The sequence below is a fragment of the Myiozetetes cayanensis genome, unplaced genomic scaffold (assembly GCF_022539395.1).
Source record: "Myiozetetes cayanensis isolate MyiCay16 unplaced genomic scaffold, myiCay2020 scf40, whole genome shotgun sequence".
Classification (NCBI taxonomy): domain Eukaryota; kingdom Metazoa; phylum Chordata; class Aves; order Passeriformes; family Tyrannidae; genus Myiozetetes; species Myiozetetes cayanensis.
In genome coordinates, this window is record NW_026087632.1 from 1,193,286 (window position 1) to 1,212,204 (window position 18,919).

The 18,919-nt window shown below is 46.5% G+C and overlaps 1 protein-coding gene across 1 annotated transcript in view; it reads right to left on the reverse strand.

Annotated features, from left to right (window-relative positions):
- FGD3 (FYVE, RhoGEF and PH domain containing 3) overlaps window positions 1-18,032 on the reverse strand; it is a 93,540-nt gene extending 75,508 nt beyond the window's left edge. Inside the window, exon 1 of the mRNA XM_050330273.1 lies at window positions 17,811-18,032. Coding sequence (XP_050186230.1) covers window positions 17,811-17,823 — 13 coding nt within the window. The 5' untranslated portion in view covers window positions 17,824-18,032. The remainder of the gene's footprint in view (window positions 1-17,810) is intronic.
- Between the last annotated feature and the right edge of the window lie 887 nt (window positions 18,033-18,919).

The window sequence follows — 18,919 nt, forward strand, 5'->3', positions numbered from 1 at the left end:
CCTTCATCCTGGATTCTGCAATGTGTTCAATCATAATTAATTAGGCTTAACAATAATCTTATTATACAAAAGGTCTTTAAAAGGAAACGCCAACAAAATCCCGCAGCATTTCATGAAGTAACATTTCCACTGACGTGAAATAACGTATCAATGACAGGAATTCAAACACCTTCCAGCTGAGACTTTGCACGTTTTTGCTGAAGGGACCCAGACAAAGAAATATGAACCAAGAGGCTGAATACTCTGATTTTTGCCAGCTGCTGCTCAGGGCACTGAGCATGACAATTCTCTGCGACTATCTCTGGCCTGAGCTGCTCTGGACACACAACAAGCTCAAAACTTGCAGGAGAAGGATTTACTTTTTACAAACAGCCATAAAACTACAGCCTGGCTTGAGCAACGAGGTTACCAGGCACTTGTCCTGCAGGAACTTGCCTGTTTTATGGCACCCAGGACTTCAGCTCTGAGTGTTGTTTTTAAAGCACAGCCTCTCACACGGGTCTGAACGTTTGGCACGGGACAGCCCAGAGAGCTCTTTGTCGTAGTTTGCTGCCAAGAGGTTTGGATTTGGGCTGGTTATCATCGTTTGTTCTGTCCATACTAATGACATCCTTTAGACAAATATTTGGCAACGCAGTCTTGGCTCAAAAAACCCCACATTTTCTCTAGGAAGTCTCTTTCCCTATTGTTAAATGAACGTGAAAAAAAGAGGATGACTGTATGGACAAGGTGAAAAGCTACAGTACTGGTTACAAAACAAAGTGAAACTTGGACCTGTTGGGCTAGAGGCAAAAAAGCAGGGCACAAGTGAAGCTAGAAAAGGCAGAATCCCTAAGTTTCCCCACAGTGAGAAAACAGTGTGTGCTGTGGAGTCAAACAAACCACCCACACCCTCAGGGTAATGCCAACAGCACTAAAACAGAACTGCACTGACCCACCTCGTGCCTGGTGTCCTGTTCCGCTCTCCCTCAACCTGCAAAACGCGATTTTCCACACAAGGAATTTCAAGTTCACGTTCAGGGAAGTGTTTTGGTGCTCTGGGAACGCTGTAGCCTTCTGCCTGCCTTCAGGAGCCACTTGGATCCTCTTGAATCCAACAGAAAATCATTTTTATGCAACTTTTGCCCCCCTTCAGTAGTACACCTTGAGAAGATTTTGAATATTTTTTTTTTTTTTTGTAATTAAATAAGTTGATTTTAAGGAGAATGAGGGACTTTCTGGACTCAGCAAAGCTCGCAGAGCAGACAGAGCCCCAGGATTGCTGGGACTGGTCCCACAAAAACACCACAGTGCAGCTCCTCCAGAGTCCCACAGACACCCAGGAACTGCATCTGAGGCAGCAATAATCTGCTGTCATTTATTAAGTGGAGCTTCAACAGATGTTTAAACAGGACCGAGGTTTATCATCAATAAATCTTGTCATGCTCGCTTAGCTTTGCCTCTAATTAGGGATGCATAAACTCCCCTCGGTTAATTTCAAACCTCTTTTGAACACAGTTTAAAAGCTCCATTTGTCTCAGAATTACTGCTTTGTGTTTTCAGTCTAATTCTTTTATGGGGTTTTGAGACAGAACTGAAGAGGAACAAAGAAGTTGACCATGAACATTATCAGAAAAGGGGAGGGAAGAGTGAAAGTGAAAAATAAAGGATTTGAGGAACAGATGGAAAGGGAAGAGGGAGGGCAGCAAGGAACATAACAAATGCATACCATGGCCTGTAAACTATTTCATCCCAGCTTGGCTTTTGTGCCATCAGATGGGGAATTCCTCTCTTTTAATGTACCACCCAGGTATGAGGTGGGGTAAGTGAAAGAGAGGTGAGGACGTGTTTCTAGTCTGGGCACGAGATAAAAGGCAAAGGGAAACTCAAGATTTTAAACTCCAAAGGTACCAGCTATTGATTTCAATTTGTCAAAACCCTCTAAACAGGAAGTTTAATGTTCCTCCAGATGTTTAACAGCTTTTCATGCTGCCTTCAGGACTGTCCACCTCTCCTCTAAGGGGAGGTACCCTGACAGTCTCTCTTGCAGCACCTCTTGACCCATCCACAATTTTCCCAGCGTCAGGACAGATTTGAAACACAGGTGGACTTGCCAACAAATAAACTACAATGTCACTGACTGACCATGGATTTTACCAGGGGAACTCTCTCATTATACCATTATAGATCCGTGAGATACACACACACATCTCTAAGCTGATGATTCCCAGGCAAGAAATATCACTCCCCTTTACTCCTGCGGTGCAGATTTTTTGGTGCATTACTTGTCCCCCAGAGACAGAGTAGTAGGTTATACTGCATCACAATAGACACACTAAACTATGTTTATCAGGTTGTGGGTTTTTAAAATATTTTTTATTAAGTATTATTAAACCAAGCAAAAATACTGGCACTGAATTTGAGATTTCAAAGTTTTCCCTTAACATTCTGGGTTTTTTTTAGACTTTACTGCTCATCAGAAAAGGTCATTTCAAAGAGCAAGGCACAGCACTGAGTGCCTGGTGGGTCTGCAGAGACCCCTGTGGGTGCTGCCACCACCCCCTTGTCTGCACCTTGTGTGCTGAGCATATAAACATTTCCCATACACAACCCTTCAATTTTACAAGGACTACCTGAAACCATTTTGGAATCAAGGTGTTCTGAATTTTTTTTTTTTCCTAAATCAACACCAGACTACTGATTTTTTTTTCCATGCAGGACCACTCATCTTTTTATCCTTAAGCATCAAGTGTCATCTGGTGGATTGACACAGAACTGCACCGAAGAACCTCTCAGAGCAAATTTTGCCAGGGAAGGAGAAATAAACAAACTAAGCAGAGGTAATATTTACCTGTGGCCTCAGAGAAGCAAACAACAGAAGCACAAACCTCTTTCAGACGCAGGTGCTTAGAAGAGGATCAGCCATTAAGACTCTCATTGTAAGAAATCTACAAAGCTTTAAATAAAAGAGCAAATGTTTCACGAGAAACCAAACTTCCTATTTCTTTCTGTGCCTTTGCAACACCCATCCCAGGCTCCTCTCTCAACCAGCATTAATCAGCTCTGACATCATGATTTTAAAGAACAGACATCTCCTTTCTTATCACTAAAGAGAAGAGACCGAGCCAAGAACACAGACTACAACAAACTCCTAACAAAGCTCCAGAGAAAATAAAAATTATATAAATGAGAAGACTTTGCCAAGATCACAACAAAAAGATTGATTTCTATCTCTTTTAACGCTTCAATTCTAAAAGTAACTCCCCCTCCAAAAATGTATTCCTTTAAAGACATTAATTTTGAAATACGTTATTTAGCAGTCTTGATAACTAAGCCATGGGGCACATACCTCTGGGAAACACTCCAGGTTTTAGGAAGAAGAGTGTTAATCAACTTACAAAGTAGAAAAATCATCAGCATCTTCCTGGCCTTAAGCAATTTCATCCCTTATTGTGAAGGGTCATGGCCACTGATGGCACTAAAATGAGTTTTAGCTGTTTGAAACCACAGCAAAAGCCAACTGCCAGAGGAGGCAGCTCAGCCCCCACAGCATGGCTCTCTGTCAAGGTCCCAGAGTGGTTTGGGCTGGAAGGGACCTCACAGATCGTCCCATTTCAGTGAGATGTTCCTGATGGGGTCAGAGACACCTTCCACTCTCCCAGGTTGATCCAAGCCTCGTCCAACCCGGCCTTGGACACTTCCAGGGATGGGGCAGCCACAGCTTCTCTGGGCAACCTGTGCCAGGGCCTGCCCACCCTCACAGGGAAGAATTCCTTCCCAATATCCCATCTAACCCTGCCCTCTGGCAGTGGGAAGCCATTCCCTCTTGTCCTGTCTCTCCAGGCCCTTGTCCAAAGTCCCTCTCCAGCTCTCTTGGAACCCCTTTAGGCACTGGAAGGGGCTCTGAGGTCTCCCCAGAGCCTTCTCCTCTCTAGGCTGAACAACCCCAGCTGTCTCAGCCTGTATCCAGAGCAGAGGTGCCCCAGCCAGTCAGGTCACAGGACTGCAGGTGTGTGCACGCTTTTCACTCCTCTTGTTTATTCCCCACGCTGTGTTCATTTGCACAGAGGAATTTCAGCTGGGCCCCAGTGAAGCCAATGTACTGGCTGGAGTGGCTGCAATTCCTTTGTGCTGTCCTTCAGGTGCCCTCCTGCTGACCTGTGTCCCTTTGCAGGCTCTGGGCATCTCTTGCTGTCACTGGCATCAAACCAGTAGCAGTGGGATGGACTGAGGTTGCCCTGCCTTAGTTCAAAGCTCTCTTAGTAAGACTATGAGCAGAGATGCTCCTCCCCTTCCCTGACAGCTGGACCCCCTCTGCCCCCAGCAGACCAGGTTTCCAAAGCAAGGCCCATGGTCAAAGCAGCTGAACCCCTGGTTGGAGGGGAGCCAGTCCCAAGACCATTTGTTGAACAGCCAGATTGAAATGGTCCTTTCAAACCTCTCCCCTTTGACTGGAAGGAATGATGAAAAAGCTGCCTGTGCTTCAGAGTCCCCTACCACCGCTCCCAGGGCTTTGCAATCCTTCTTGATGCTCCTCAGCCTGCTCCTGGCTATGCCAGTGGTGCCCACATGGAACTCGGGGAGTAGACAGGGCGGCCTCGCTCAGCTCCAGCATCTCTCCTGATGGATGGGTCTTTCCTCTCCAGCCTGCAGAGTGGTGAAGTGGTTCTGCAAGAGCCCCTCAGGCTCTGGGGGAAGGCTCTTTCTCCTGCAGGTCCTTGCTGTTGAAGCTGTCAGTCAGACTGAGCCCTTCTGGGTTATGAAGTCAGATCCCACCAACTCTGTCATTAATCCAAAGTCAACCTGATGAGCAAAGAACCCCTTAAAGATACAGAATCAATCTGCTGTCTTTCCTGTGGGATCAAAGGACAGAGAAGAGTGGCCAAGGCTCAGTTGGAGCCCTGGGGCACAGCCCTACCAGGTGGCTGTCAAAGCCCACTGAGCAGGTTTTCCAGGGGCTGACAATGGATGTGTCACCATCCCTGTTTCAGCTCTGACCAGAGAGCTCCTTTGACACCGTGTCCAGCTCACCTCACGCTCCTGTGTTTTGGTTTGCAGCTCAGCACAGTCTCAAAGCATGGCCTGTTCTCTCTTCAGAGGAAATGAAATGAGGAGAGGCATTGAGGGAGTGCATGAAGCTCACAACAGCAGCTGACGGGCATGTGGTCTGCAGGGCCTTCCTAGAGCTGATCTCATGTGAAAGTCCTTCACACACACACCCTGGGCAGATGGTGGTCCTCAGCACCCCCTTCCTTCCACAGATCCACTTCTACAGGCTGCAGTTACTGCTGATGTAGACAAAGCCAACATAAGCTATTTTTCCTTTATTTGGTATTTTTAACTTCCAAGTAAATGTTTTAGCTAAGCAAAACCTACTGCTAAACATGAAAAACTAACCAGGACCATCCTAACCAGGACAGTACCAACTAGAACTGCTTCCCACTCCTGAATCAGAAACAAAAATATGCCAAGAACTGTTTATACTCCTCCCTTACAAGCCAAATCCAATCTCCCCTCAAACCTGACACAAGAGACAAGGCAACCTCGAAATCTAGGCTATCCAGGAGGAGGTGAGAACAAGCTTCTCAGCAGGGATTTCCTGCAGGCAGCACCCACTGGAAAAAGGTGTGTAAGGGACTGCTCACCTCTGCATCCCAAGTCACAGCCTTAAAGCTGAACCTCCCAAGTCCAGCAGGGTTTTCCAGTTAGTTCAAATCAGCTAATCCTCTTTTTTACAGACTCCAAATAAAGTCCTCAACTGCCCCAACTGAGGTATAGAAGATACAAAAAGCTTCAGCAGATCAGAAGAAACAAAGCCAGCCCTCTTCTCAGCTTTCTCAACCACTGTCAGAGGTCCAACTGAGCTGACAAAGACCAAAAAAGCATTACCTCAAGGCTCAATTCAGAGGTAGCTGATTCATAGGCAGATTAAAGTGCAAGCACTGTATGCTGACATCTAAAGGTTCAGCTGCTTCAATTATACAGTGAAAGTCAGCACTTGAAACAGGACAAGTTTCTGATTCTCCTGATTAAAAACTGCCAAGCAACCAAGTGCAAAAGGGGGTCTGCTTTACTATAGAGAAAGCCAGAACAACAGAGGAGCACCTTACCTGCCAGTAACCTCCTAGTTCCATGCCTAGTTGTTCTGGGTGAAATCTAAAAATACTGTAAATAACTAAAGAGGTTAAAACAGTTGTCAAAAAAAAAAAAAAATCAGTGTACCACTGGGTATACCATCAGTACACCGTGGGTAAATATCCATGGATTTACCCTTGATGTTCCAAAGTGAAGAAAGATATGGTCTTGCTATTAGCCCTAGAAGGATAAAAAGCTCAAAAAACCTCTGAATATACGATAAGAGGAGCCCTCCCCTACGAACTGCGGGGTTACGGCTCAAGGCAAAGGAATGTCCTCCCACAGTGCCAAGGAAAGCCACTTCAGCGTCCTCATCCCCCATTAGGGACTGCAAACCCTGTGTTTAGGGCCATGGAAAGAAGCTGAGAGATTTACAAGAGTTAGCAGGGCTGTATCTAGAGTTTCCTCCAACACCCACTTTTTCCAGTGGAGGAGACCCGTGGTCTTCTGAGGAGTCAGTGAAATGCCAGTTTATTTAGTACAAAGAGCTGTAGCTCCACCCTGGCACCAGTTTTCCAGCTAAAAGAATCTTCTCCTGACATACATCTCAACAGATTCCTTAAGCACATATCTTTCTAGTTCGGCCTTTAGTGTTGGTGCCAAGCCTGCTGGCTGCCAGCACAGTAGTAACTCAGGCTTGCAACGGGGGAAGGGGGCAGGGGAAGCATTCCTGACAATATTAACAATTAGGAGTTTCCTGCAACACCCCTGGAGTACTGGTGAGCAGCTGCAGAAAACTGCAGAGAATGCTTTTCTTCTCTCAGACTCGATCAGCCATTAGAAGATGCCAAGACAACCCACGTCACCCACTTGTGGCTTCCTGCAGGACCCCCAGGACGGCTGCAGCACCCACGGTTTCGACTGCTTCCCGCAAAACAGGACCCCTGCAAAGCTCTTCTCTTTGGCAGAATCCAAATTTCCCACTTTTCCCACTGCCCTCCTCACCTGTAAACATCTTATATTCACCCCAAGAACGATGGTTACCTTGGACTGCTGCAATTTTCCCTCATCTCCCAAACTGAAAGAAACCCAGTCCTTCCAGCTGTATCCTTCACAAGCTGAACCACTGAAGGGACCTCTTCAACCAATTCCCACTGCCATGAACACATCCCCATCTAACAAAGGAGAAAATGAAGGGGAAAAAAAATTGAAAAGCTTTGTTCCTACTTTTATTTTCCCACTGGAACAGAGGGGTGTAACGGGCAGTAAATATTTTCTCCTGTCATTTCCTGCTCTTATGGATCAAAGTCTTTCATGATCCCTAAAGATTAAAACTCCAATCAAGCCTGTAATTAGAGAGTGGAAACAATAATAGAAAACCAATTTATAATAGTCTGGGCTTTTTCCTAATGATATTGCCACATTGAAGACAGTCCTTAACTGTTAGCCACCCCAAATCTCAAATTAAGATTACTTTACAATCTGCGCCCTCAAACACTTTTAAAAATAATCTGTGGATTACCCAACATTTGAATTTGGAGGAGAGAACACTAATGACATGATTTGTAAGAAACTTTACATTTGTTTCAGATCTCTGAGAACACTTACGACCTAACCCTGAGGAAAATAAAATAAATACCTATTTTCTTGAGTGGGCCTGATGAGAGAGCAGCACCTCCAAATAAGAGACCAGAGATGGCAGGATCTTTACTGAATATGCTGCATATTTCAGCCAAGGAACAGCACCAAATGCTGCCATTATCTAACTTCTCTAAACACTTTGAAGCTATCTGGAAGCTGCTGTAGAAATCCACAGCTGAGCTGTGCTACAAATCCTACATAAATCAGCCTTTATCACAACTGCCATTAAATAAACATAAAAATAACAATGTAGAAAAAGTGCAGACTTCCAGTTTTTGTAGGGGTTTTTTTTTGTTGTTGTTTAAACAAACTAGCTCAAATCCTGCAATTGTGAGATGTGTTTCAAAAGGAGGAGAAAAAAACCCCAAAATTGAACACTACAGTTTAATCAATACCAGAAAGCTGAAAGGAAAACTCTGCATTTTGAAAAGGCCAGCTGAGTGCAGGAAAAGTTCTTGAAAAACTACAAACCAGAGTTCTCTGCTTCTAAGTGAAATAAATGACAGTCACCATCACTACAGCAGACTGAAAAATAAGGATTTGGATTTTAAAGCCTTTTCAGCCAGGGCCCACCACGGCAGTCACTGCATCGACTTAAGAAAACCTTAAACCACCGCTTGATTTTCGAGTCTTAAATAAACAAATCAAACCAGAAGTTACAGAACCACATTGGAACTGGTTCCCTTTTATCTCTGGGCTCCCTTTGAAAAACCTAACCAGCATTTTAAAAAGGAAAAACAATTGTACTCCACAAAAAAAAAGTACTTTAAGGCCTTCAGTGCAAATTATGATTTTGCCGTATTTTTTGAAAACAAGGCACATGACGTGTACACCTTTAATGCATTTCAACGGATCAATATTTGATTTATTAATCAAATGGATATTAGATGAAGCCTCATCTTTTTTTCCCTCCACTACAAGGTGAAATAAAAAAAAAAATTCAGTTTTTAGTGCCAAGAGCCTCCTCAGGAGGTGCCTGTGGGACTACCTGTGGGATGCAGGGCTGTTCTAAGGAATGACAACGATGATGGATTTCATTATTTATCATCACAGCATCACACACAGAATTCTGCAAGCTACACCCAGAGCCTTACACGCTCAAAAGCCTGTTTTAACACAAAGGGCACTTCTTCCACAGCGAGATAAGGGAACGTAAATTTCGGGGGGTATTACATTAAATTAAAAAAAAATCAGGGAAACAGCAGCCCAATTACAGAGTTATCATAACCCCCCACACACCACCTATCTAAATCTCGAGGGTTTGGATTTAAAACCTAAAGTTTCAGAGGGCTGAAAGCACAGATGTGCACGTTTGCAATCTGGTCCCCAGAAGGATCTGGAGATCAAGGCTAAGTTCAGCTGGAGCTGCAGTAACCCAGGGTTCATTAACCTTTGTTACAGACTGCCAGCCAAGCAGACATCACAGCAGAAACACATCTTGGAAAGAGATGTCATCAGGAACATCCTGGAAGCTGCACAAAACTGGAAGATGTCAGCAGATGGGAGAGACCAAGGACAGTGAGAAATGGGAGGCTGATGCTGGGCCATAAAGGGATTATATGAGGGCTCCTCAGTCACCCTGCAGAGGGACAAACAGGTGACCAGGACTCAGCAGGAGTTTGATGTTCATCCAAGGAAGCTGGAAACAGGAGACAGGATAATCTAATGTGTTTGGTCAATCTGGAATATCTCTTAGCAGCCAATACCTCTGTGGTTGGGAAATCCAAAAAATGGAGGTGCAAAAGCAGATGCAGAGGAAATCAAACAGCCAAATTCAAAACCTGTGCTCTCAAGGCTTAAGATCTTTAAGAGCACTTGACCAAGCTCCCAAATTACAGGTACCACCTCCTGCTCCTGGGTTTCTGACCCTCCATCAAACAGAGAACAAAGCTCCACCCTTCGGAGGCTCTGCTGCCCTCAAAAATCACTCAGTGAGATCCCACTCCATTCTCAACACTGGTTCTGCTCGAAACCTATGTCAGCAAGGAGGGAGGAGAGCAAAGGGAGCAGCAAAACTCACCTGCAAGTTCCTCACAGCTCTGGGAGAGTCAGCTCAAATCCAAAATGCAACACTTTGCCTGGGCACAGAGCAGTGGGGTGGAACATCCCCCCACCCCAGGTGTATTATCACATGTTTTATAACTTTAAACATACAAGTAAAACAGTGGCACAGCTCTGTATACAGTTTCTGATCAACTAGAAATTTATTTTTTTTAATTATAGGTACTAACAACCCTGAATCTGTTACCAGCCATAAGAAAACTTCTATTTCCATGGAGGTCGCGAGTTCTGTGAGCTGATGAACCCTCCTGCTTTAAGATACAGTCCAATTTTTAAACAGTTGGGTGCAGGGGGAAGAAAAGAAATAATAAAACAACTTCTTGCTGCAAAGGTTTTCACTGTCTGTGGCCGGAGCCCTGGACCAGATGGATGAGTAACACAACAGCTCCCCTACCCTCAAAATTCACTTCAGCAGTTTCTTTGTCCTAAGAAGAGGATTAGCAGTTTTTAAAATAACTTTTGGGACTTGCATGGTCTGGGAAATACCAAAAAAACCCCAGACTATCCTTTCAAGTAAATAAGAAAAGCATCTGTTCTGCATTCCAAGAAGCAACTTCTTTGACTGCACAACCACCAAAATCAAGCAGCCGTAACTCCAATCACAGACCCAATTCCAAAAACTCCAGACCCTGTGGATGAAGCAGGATTTCTTTTTCTTTTTAATTTTACTATTTTGAGGAAATCTTACTCTCCCCTAGCTGTGAACATTTGCATCTCCATCAGTAAACTAAGAATGGCAGGGTAAGACATGTATTTGCTAAAGATGAAGAAAAGTTTTAAGAAATTTATTTCTTGACTGCACAATAATAACTAGGGGGGGGACTGCTCGCCCCAACTTTGATATTTGGCTCTGGATTTTTACAGCCAAGAAACAGGCTGTAAGAATTCCAACAGCAATTAATAAGGCAGATACAGAAGAGCTCAGCAGGCAGCACTGTTTGTCCCTCCACGGGACAAGCTTCACTCCGCGTGAATAACTCCAGCAGCCGGTGGGAGCGACCCACAGAGGTGGCACACCTGGCTCCAGCAGGAAATTGGAATGGCTGACATTTTCCTCTGGGCAGACTTCACCTACCCCCAGGCCAGGGCTTTGCAGATATTCAACCAACAGGGGAAAAAAAGGGAGGAAAAAATTCAATAGAAAAACCATATAGGTTGCTTCAATGTCAACCCTTAAGAGTTCCAAGGTGCAGATGTGCATTGCTACAGCCCGGTGGGGAGGGTGGGGACATCTTCATCACCTTTTTTTCGAGGTTCAGCCACAGCTCCGGTGCAACCAGGTTACAAGCTGAGATCTGGTGGTATTTTCACCCATTGGTTTGCAGGGAGATCACTCCTTCCTCTACTTTATTTATTTATTTATTTATTTGTGCAGCTCTCTGTTGCTCATTACCCTGGAGAACCTTTCCCTTACTTCTGCTGTAACCTCAGGTTAATCTCCAAGAGTGTTTTGTACAGGTTTCCTCTTTTACAAATTTCAAATTTCCTACGAATTTTGACATTAAAAAAACCCCTTCCTTCTTCAAAATCTCTTCCTATGCCTCTGTCAGGTTTTTTTTTGCATTGTATTCATCGCTTTTTCCTTCTTTTTTTAATCTCAGTCTTCCCTTCTACCACTTTGTTCACTTCAGTTTTTCCACAAAAGTTTTTATTCAGCATTGTGAAGCCGTGGGTGAAATTCAAATCACAAGAAGCATAGGGCCAGTGGCAGGAAACACAGTATCTCTGTAAATCTCATCCTGGAGTACAGCAGTGACTGTGGGGTGGCAATCACACTGGACAGGTGATTCCTACCAAACATGGTAAACCCATATTTGGAGGCTTCTTCAGTCTTCCTCTCCCAGCTCCTTGCCCATCCCCAGTGTTTGGTACAGTAACTTTTACCCTGTTCCAACCTCAAGGTCCAAAATGATTGCTGAAGTAGCAAGAATCTCATGAATGTAAATATTTGCTCGGGGTTAAGTTACCAAGAGAGAATTTCTGCTCAGAGCCTGCAAGCTCAAAAAGAAAGAATAAAAAGAGGCCAAGAGTTTAAGAAAACTAGAGCCCAGTGTTAAATTCCTTCATTATAGTCAGACACCTGCCTGCTTTTCAGAAGTCTAAAATAAACAGGAGAAACCTCTGACATCCAAGAGATATTTAGACGTTGCCCTGCCTTCCAAAAAAATACTGGGACTACTGAGTCGTTTGGACTTGTAGAAATTAGATTCTTTAACATGGAGGCTGTCATCCTCCAAAATTCTCCATCCAGATTGCCATGATGCCATGTACAGATGTGTAAGCTACATGCACATGCTGGACCCACATGCCCTGTCCCAAGGACTGAGGTTGGCCTGACATCTAACCAGCATCAACTTTGGACTGTGTTTTAGCCATTCACATTAATTAACCAGCTCAATGCACACCAGAAATTAACACTAAAGGTAGCTACTCTTAGAGCAGTGGCTCTGTACACTCCAGCAAGAGATTATTCAAAATTCCTGAAGAGAGAAAAAATGACAAATATAACATGTAACTGATTCATTTGATAGTCCAGCATAAAAATGCTCTCTCCTTGAATATCCATTAAACAAAAGAATGTCTAAGAAGCAGTATCAAATCAGCCTCTGAAGAAATAAAGAACTAGAACTTATCTTTCAAAAGGGGATGCATCAGCACTTTAAGATACAATTTCAGTGATGTAATTACTCACGGCCAGCTGAAATGCACAAGGACCTACGATGATTCACAGCTCCTCACCTCTCACAGCAATGCTCACTGGTCTGCTCTGTCTCCCTCAGTTAATACCTAAAAGATTCTGTCATCCCCAAAGATGCCTTTTCCTATGACTAACAACAGATTTGAAGACCGTGAAGCGTACACGACTCTATTCACTGCCCAGTGACTGCTTCTGACCCAGCCTCAGGAGCACCTTCACAACTGCAGTCAGCACTTCCAACACATTTAAACACACTGCAGAGGCCTATCCTTGCCTTTAGTAACACTGAGCTCTCTCAAAAATCACCAGCATTTAAGACACAAAAGTTGGTAACACTTCACATATTCCTTCACAAAACCTCCTTCTCCAGGCTGTTGGTGCCCAACATGAGTCCAGAGTGGGACCCACAGTGGTCACTGTGACCAGCCCACCACCAACACACATCACATCGTTCAGGCAGTACCAGGTGCTTCAACACAGGAGAAAAAACCCCATTTCAGCACTTCTGCAACTTTTTTAATGCTGATGGTTCACTGCCAAAGAGCCATGGGTTTTAGAGTTCATAACCACACCACTAATCATGCTAAGAGGAGAGAAGAATGACTGAGGGACAGAAGTATCCTGCCCATATCTGAAGGGTTATTCAAACAGCCTGGCTCCAAGGTAGGAATTCTGGCCCTCTGTTAATGGAGCAACTTGGAGTGAGGAATGGATAAAATCACTTTGCTGAGCCCCTTGAGGACCCTGCAGGGAGTCCTGCATGAGATGGTTGAGGTTATGCTGTGTCAACAACCTCCTCTCCCAGCCTTCCACCTCAATTCTCCACCTCACCCTCCCACAGCACTTAAATGGCTTTCTGGCCCACACCGGGGTCTATACCCTGGGCAAATAACAAGAAAAGTGCAACTCAGAGAACAGGGAAGCAGGTAATACCAATAAACTTAAATAAATTCAACTGCACTTCACAGAAAGACAAAAATAGCAAAGAAAGTCAGCGACAACCAGCAGAACAGGCTGGGAGGACAGCACTTTGAGAGGCAGCGGTCAGGGACCACAGAGGCACTGCAAATACAAGTTAAATAAAGTTAACCCTGAGGAGCCAGGCCAGGACTGCAGACCTGGGTGCTTCTCACAGGAGCACTTGGTGACTACTGCCAGAAAAAGCAAGAGCTGGACCACCAAGGGAGTGGAGATGAACATGGTGCAGCGCCAGGGAGAGGACACCGGGCACCAGCACAGCACCCGCCTGGCACCCAGGCAGAACAAACACCCAGCAGCTCCCAAAGACAGCCAGCACAGGCACGGCAAACAGCCACAAACCGGGAGATGGAACGCAAAGACCCATACAATTTTAAGTGTAAAATGCAAATCTAGTTACGCTAAAACGTTGGCTTTTAGGAGCTGGCTGGGAACGGGAGGGCGGAGAGGAGAGGGAGGGGCAAAAAGTTCCCCTGGAAGCGCTTTCCAGCGTACCTCCACTATTGTTCCACCAACAAAGGCTTCTCAAATTTCACCACTCACAACCTCCAAACCAGCCAGAGTTCCACGCTGTGACTGCCTGCCTCCCAAACACTGCAGAGAGCACAGCGCTGAGCTGCAGGCATCTATTCCCAATTCCACGTGGATTTCCAGAGCCAAGGTTCGGGCTCCTGTGCTCAGGCTCGGCGGGGAGTTCAAAGGGGCTGGTAGAGGACAAGAAAATGCGAGACCCGAGAGCTGGTGCAGGGCAGGCAGCAGAGCTGCCACATCACGGAAAGAGCTTCAGCAATACTCCCCTCCTGTTTTCCCTCTCTCTCACTCGTGCCTTAGTCCACCTCAGCTCAGGCTTTCTCATGTTCTCTGTTCCCCTATCCGAAAAAAAAATGAAGTTATTTTTTTTTTTACTTAAAAGGAACTTTCAGCCACAGTTCACAGAACGTGGATCAAGAGACGTATTTTCAAAACAGTATCAATATTCATCATTATGCAAGAATTGCAAGTCACTCTCAAGTGAAACATTAAATTTCACATTAAAATTTGATAATGCTGACATAAACAGATACCACAGTAGTTATTACTGCTTTTAATCTGCCACTGTTCACTCCACTCAGACAAGTTAACATCTACATAATTAATAGCTCAAATCTCTAACACAGTATCTGTATCCTGGGAGCTAGAAGTATTTATTACTTAGGCTTTACCAGTCACCTCTTTTAGTTTCAAACTAAGCTTTCCGCAAGCGAAAAATTTAAATTTTAAAATAAAAATTTAAATTAGTTTACAAAACATCACGAAGAAGAAAATTAATCGTACTCAAAAGCATTTCACAAGTTTACAGCTTTAGGAGAAACAGGTGTACATTCAGAGAGGAATCAAAGCATTTATCACGTCACTGCTGCATTTACACTCCCTGCCCCTTTCAATTCTCACACAAACCACTGGGTCACACTCACTGACCAAAGCAGGACCGTTTGCACCAATATTACTGATGCCCAATAATCTTAGCAAGAGCCCTAAAAAAGAAAAAAAGGTACAATTTGGAGAAAAACCTCATACATGTATTATTATTGAGCTGGGTCAGCAAGGACAAGCATCAGTGAGGAACATGAAGTGTTCTTTGAGCTTACAGCCACACGGGAAGGCAAAGCTGCTCCCAAAACCTCCTACAGAATTCAGCTGTCCACTTTTCACTGAAAACCACTAGGAAATAGGTGCCCCCCAGCACTCCATCTCACACAGCTTGTTTGAGAACAAGGCCTTCCCAAAACCAAACACATTGAACCTGGTCGGGGAGCTCGGAGTGTAAAACCATTGGGATGCTTTGGAAAACCCAGCCACAAAAGCCTGCCTTGAAAACGCTGCAGAGCAAACAATGCACGAGTGGAAAACCATCACCTGGGATTCTTAATTCCCAAATCCAGTGTCCCAGGGTTTCAAAAACCCACTTCCACCACTGCTGACCTAAGACTGTCTTCCTTGTTCTGGATCGTGCTACGGAAGTTCATCCCACACAAAAAGCCACGAGGATCATCACCACTGTGATTCCACCATTTTTACTGGTTTGAATACAACATCCTCTCTTGCATCTCTGAGACACTCCAAGATCAAACACACTCTGAACTCCCGACCTCCTCACATGTCATCACCTCAGCCAACGTCTGGAGTGTGGAGGGACACCCACAAGAATTCTGGGGGTCAGTATTTCTGTGGCATCACATCACCACACTGGGATCTCCTTAAGGAACCTTCGTATCAACTCTCCAGGCTTCCCTGCCTGTGTGGAAGATACCTGACAGGCCTTGCATCTGCACACTGGGAAAGGGGCAGCACTCCTTGGGGAAGAGAAAGCCCTGGCTTCATTTTAGCAAGAGCCTTTGACATACATTTCAATGCAAGAAAAGGGGACTGGACGACAGCAATTCCAGCTCAATTCGAGAGCCATGGGAACCAAGGCACATCTGATCAAAGCCACAAGAGCAAGCAAGCTCTACGGGTTTTCCTGTAGATCCCCACACTCTGGGTGCCCCGACTCTGAAAACAGAAATATCACTCCCTGAAGAGCATCAACCACAGTCAAACAAATCACAAAGGCACACATGCAGATCACTGCCATGCATATCCCACGATATGTGTTGCACCAATCCACAAGCAACTAACGTGAGAACCCTGGCTCCTTCACTGACAGGCAGGGAGGCTGCTAGCACAGGCATTTCAGCTACTGCAGGCTCCAACCCATGTGGGAGGACCAGCCTCCAAACTCAACATACTGAAGATTGGTACCCAAGGAGTCTGGGAGGTGCCAGAAGTCAGACTGTCTGAACACCCCTGCATCCAGGGGAGACAGGGAAGCCCAGCAGCTCACCATAACCCTTCCTGGGCTGATCCAGACTTGAACTTACCAAGGAACAGGGCAGAGAACTTCCACTTTTTAAACACAAAAACTTTCTTCTTCAAAAGAAGGAGTTTCTTCAAACTCAATCTCATTGTTATCATTTTTTTTCCTAGCTTTATTAAGGTAAGGAGACATACAGCAGAAAGAACTGGGTCACAAATGAGCTATATCAGGAACAACCCAGCTTGCTTATTTCAGGGGATGATTTTATAAACACAGGGGATGTGTTTAAAAAACATCCTCCCAGCGTTGAGAAAACTAACTTTCTATGAAAAATAAACTTTTTATAAAGAATACAAGAATACTTTAATCAATACACTGGTCACCATATGTAACCCCTTTCCATTCTGCACACTTCTCTGCTTGGACAACAAAACCAGTCCTGGCCATTAACAATTGCCAATAGTCTCTTCCACTCCTTGGTGTAGCTGCGTATCAGGCACTGCAAGATTCTTTTATACTGCAGAGCCATTTTCCTTTGTGTTTAAAATTCCCTAAAGCTTGCAAGGGAACTAAGGTAGACTATATCCCTTTAACATAGTTTAACCACCCTTAATATTTGGAATGGAAAATGTGACTTAGGTACTGAGGTTTAAAAAACAGCTACGATGCATGTGGCCAATTTTCTAAACACGAATCTCATAAGGTTTTTTTTAGGGCCTTTTTTCCCCCTTCCTTTTTTTTTTTTTTTCAGGAGAATGCAGGGCTTACAGAGACAGCCAGCTAAATGCAACAGACCATTATGGCCCAGAGGTTTCCAATTTGCAGCTAGAAATGGTTTACATTACGAGGACTAACAGTTCCAAAGGTATTTAAAAAGAAGAGTGGAAAAAAAAAACAACACCAAACCCTCAGCATTTCATAAGCGCCTAAATATGGACTGGCAAGGAAATAAATTTAATCTATGCAGTTAATAGCCAGTCTTACCAAAAGAAGCGTTTAACAGAAAATGGCTTTATGTGGCTTCAGGATAACTAAAACCATGTTTTTTTTACACAGCTCGGTGCTGTGTTGTCAGCGAAACGTGGAGCCCCCGGGCATTGTCGGGGGCGCAGGGACGCGGGTCACCCACGGGGGTGCGGGAGCAGAGCGGGGCGAGCCCGGGGAGGGCGGGGCGGACCCGCTGGACACGCGTTCGTCCCAGAACGCTCGGGGGGGAAAGGGGGGTGGTGGTGGAAGGGACACATGGAATGAAACAAAAATTTTTTTTGGAAAAATTAAAAAAAAAAATAAGGAAGGAAGGAAGGAAGAAAGTTGAGCGCGGTGCCCCGGGTCGGTGCGGGCTGCCCCGCGGGGGGAGCGCGGCCCCGGAGCCGCAGCAGCCCGCGCACACCTGGAGCCCCGCAGAGCCCCCGCACCCCGCCGGGACCCCCGCCCGCCCCGCCCCGCTCCCGGCCCGGCTCGCCGCGGCCGCCGCCGCCCAGCACAGAACTTGCCCGGGGCGAGGACAACGCGGGGCTCGCTCGGAACCGCGGCCGCCCTTACCCTCCGGCTCCATCTGGTCCCGCCGCCGCGCTCCGGCGCTCCCCGAGCCGCTGCGCGCCGAGCTGGGCCGGGCGCTCACAAAGGCGGCCGCCGGGCGAGGGGGGTGGGTTTCCTCTCCCTCCCACTGCAGCTGTATCGCGCCATGAGGCGCCGCCAGCGGGACGCGGCGCCCCCGAAGGCGGCGGAGGCGGGAGGAGCCCCCGGCCCGGCCCGGCCCGGCGCGGGAGGCCGCGGGACCAGGTGCTGCTGCCGGCGGCGGGGAAGGGGCGCCCGCGCTCGCCCCTCGAGAGGGGCGGGATCCGAGGGGAGGGGAGCACACCCCTCCCTGCCCCGGCGAAGCAGCGCCCGCCGCTGGCGTGGCCCGCGGGGAGCGGGAGCCGGGGCTGTGCCGAGCGGGGCGGGGGCTCCGCTTCGCTCCCCGCTCCGAGCCGCGGCCTCTCCGTGCCGCGGGGACCGGGACCCTGGGGGCGAGAAGGAGGGAGGGCGAGCCTCAAAATCGCGTCACGGGCGGCAGAAAGGGAAACGGAAGGGCTGCGGGATCCACGCCAGCCGCTGCCCGGGGAGCCAAAAGCTCCACAGTGCGGCCGGTGGGGCTCGTGGGGAGCCCGGCTGAGCCCCGGGGCTGCGGGCGCTGCCCTGGCCGCCCTCCTGCCCTCCGGGTGCGGGGCAGGGAGCGATTCCACACGGATTTTTGTCTGAGGGGGAGGGGACCAAACCCTGTTGTTTGCTCCCCCTCAGGCAACCAGCCTCTTCCCACAGAACCATCCCAAGCAACAGGGTCTTTCTCCTTTTTGAGAAGTCAGAACCGGGGTGTTCCCGGCTCGCTGCTGTGTGCCTGGGCAGGGAGCGGCTGAGCTGGAGGGTGATGCTCTCCTTCACGGCGCTGGGGTAGTGCTCCTTCTACCTGCAGCCAGGTAAAGCCCTGCCTCCTCAGGTAAGGCACATCTTTCAAGGAGAGCTTTTGTGAGAGGTAAGATCGCCAGCTTCCCCTCGCAAGGAATATAAATAAACAATATAGAGGAAATATTTATATTTATATAAATAAATAATATATAATATAAATAAACAAATAATACTGAGGGGGGAAAAAACCCGAATGTATTAAGCTT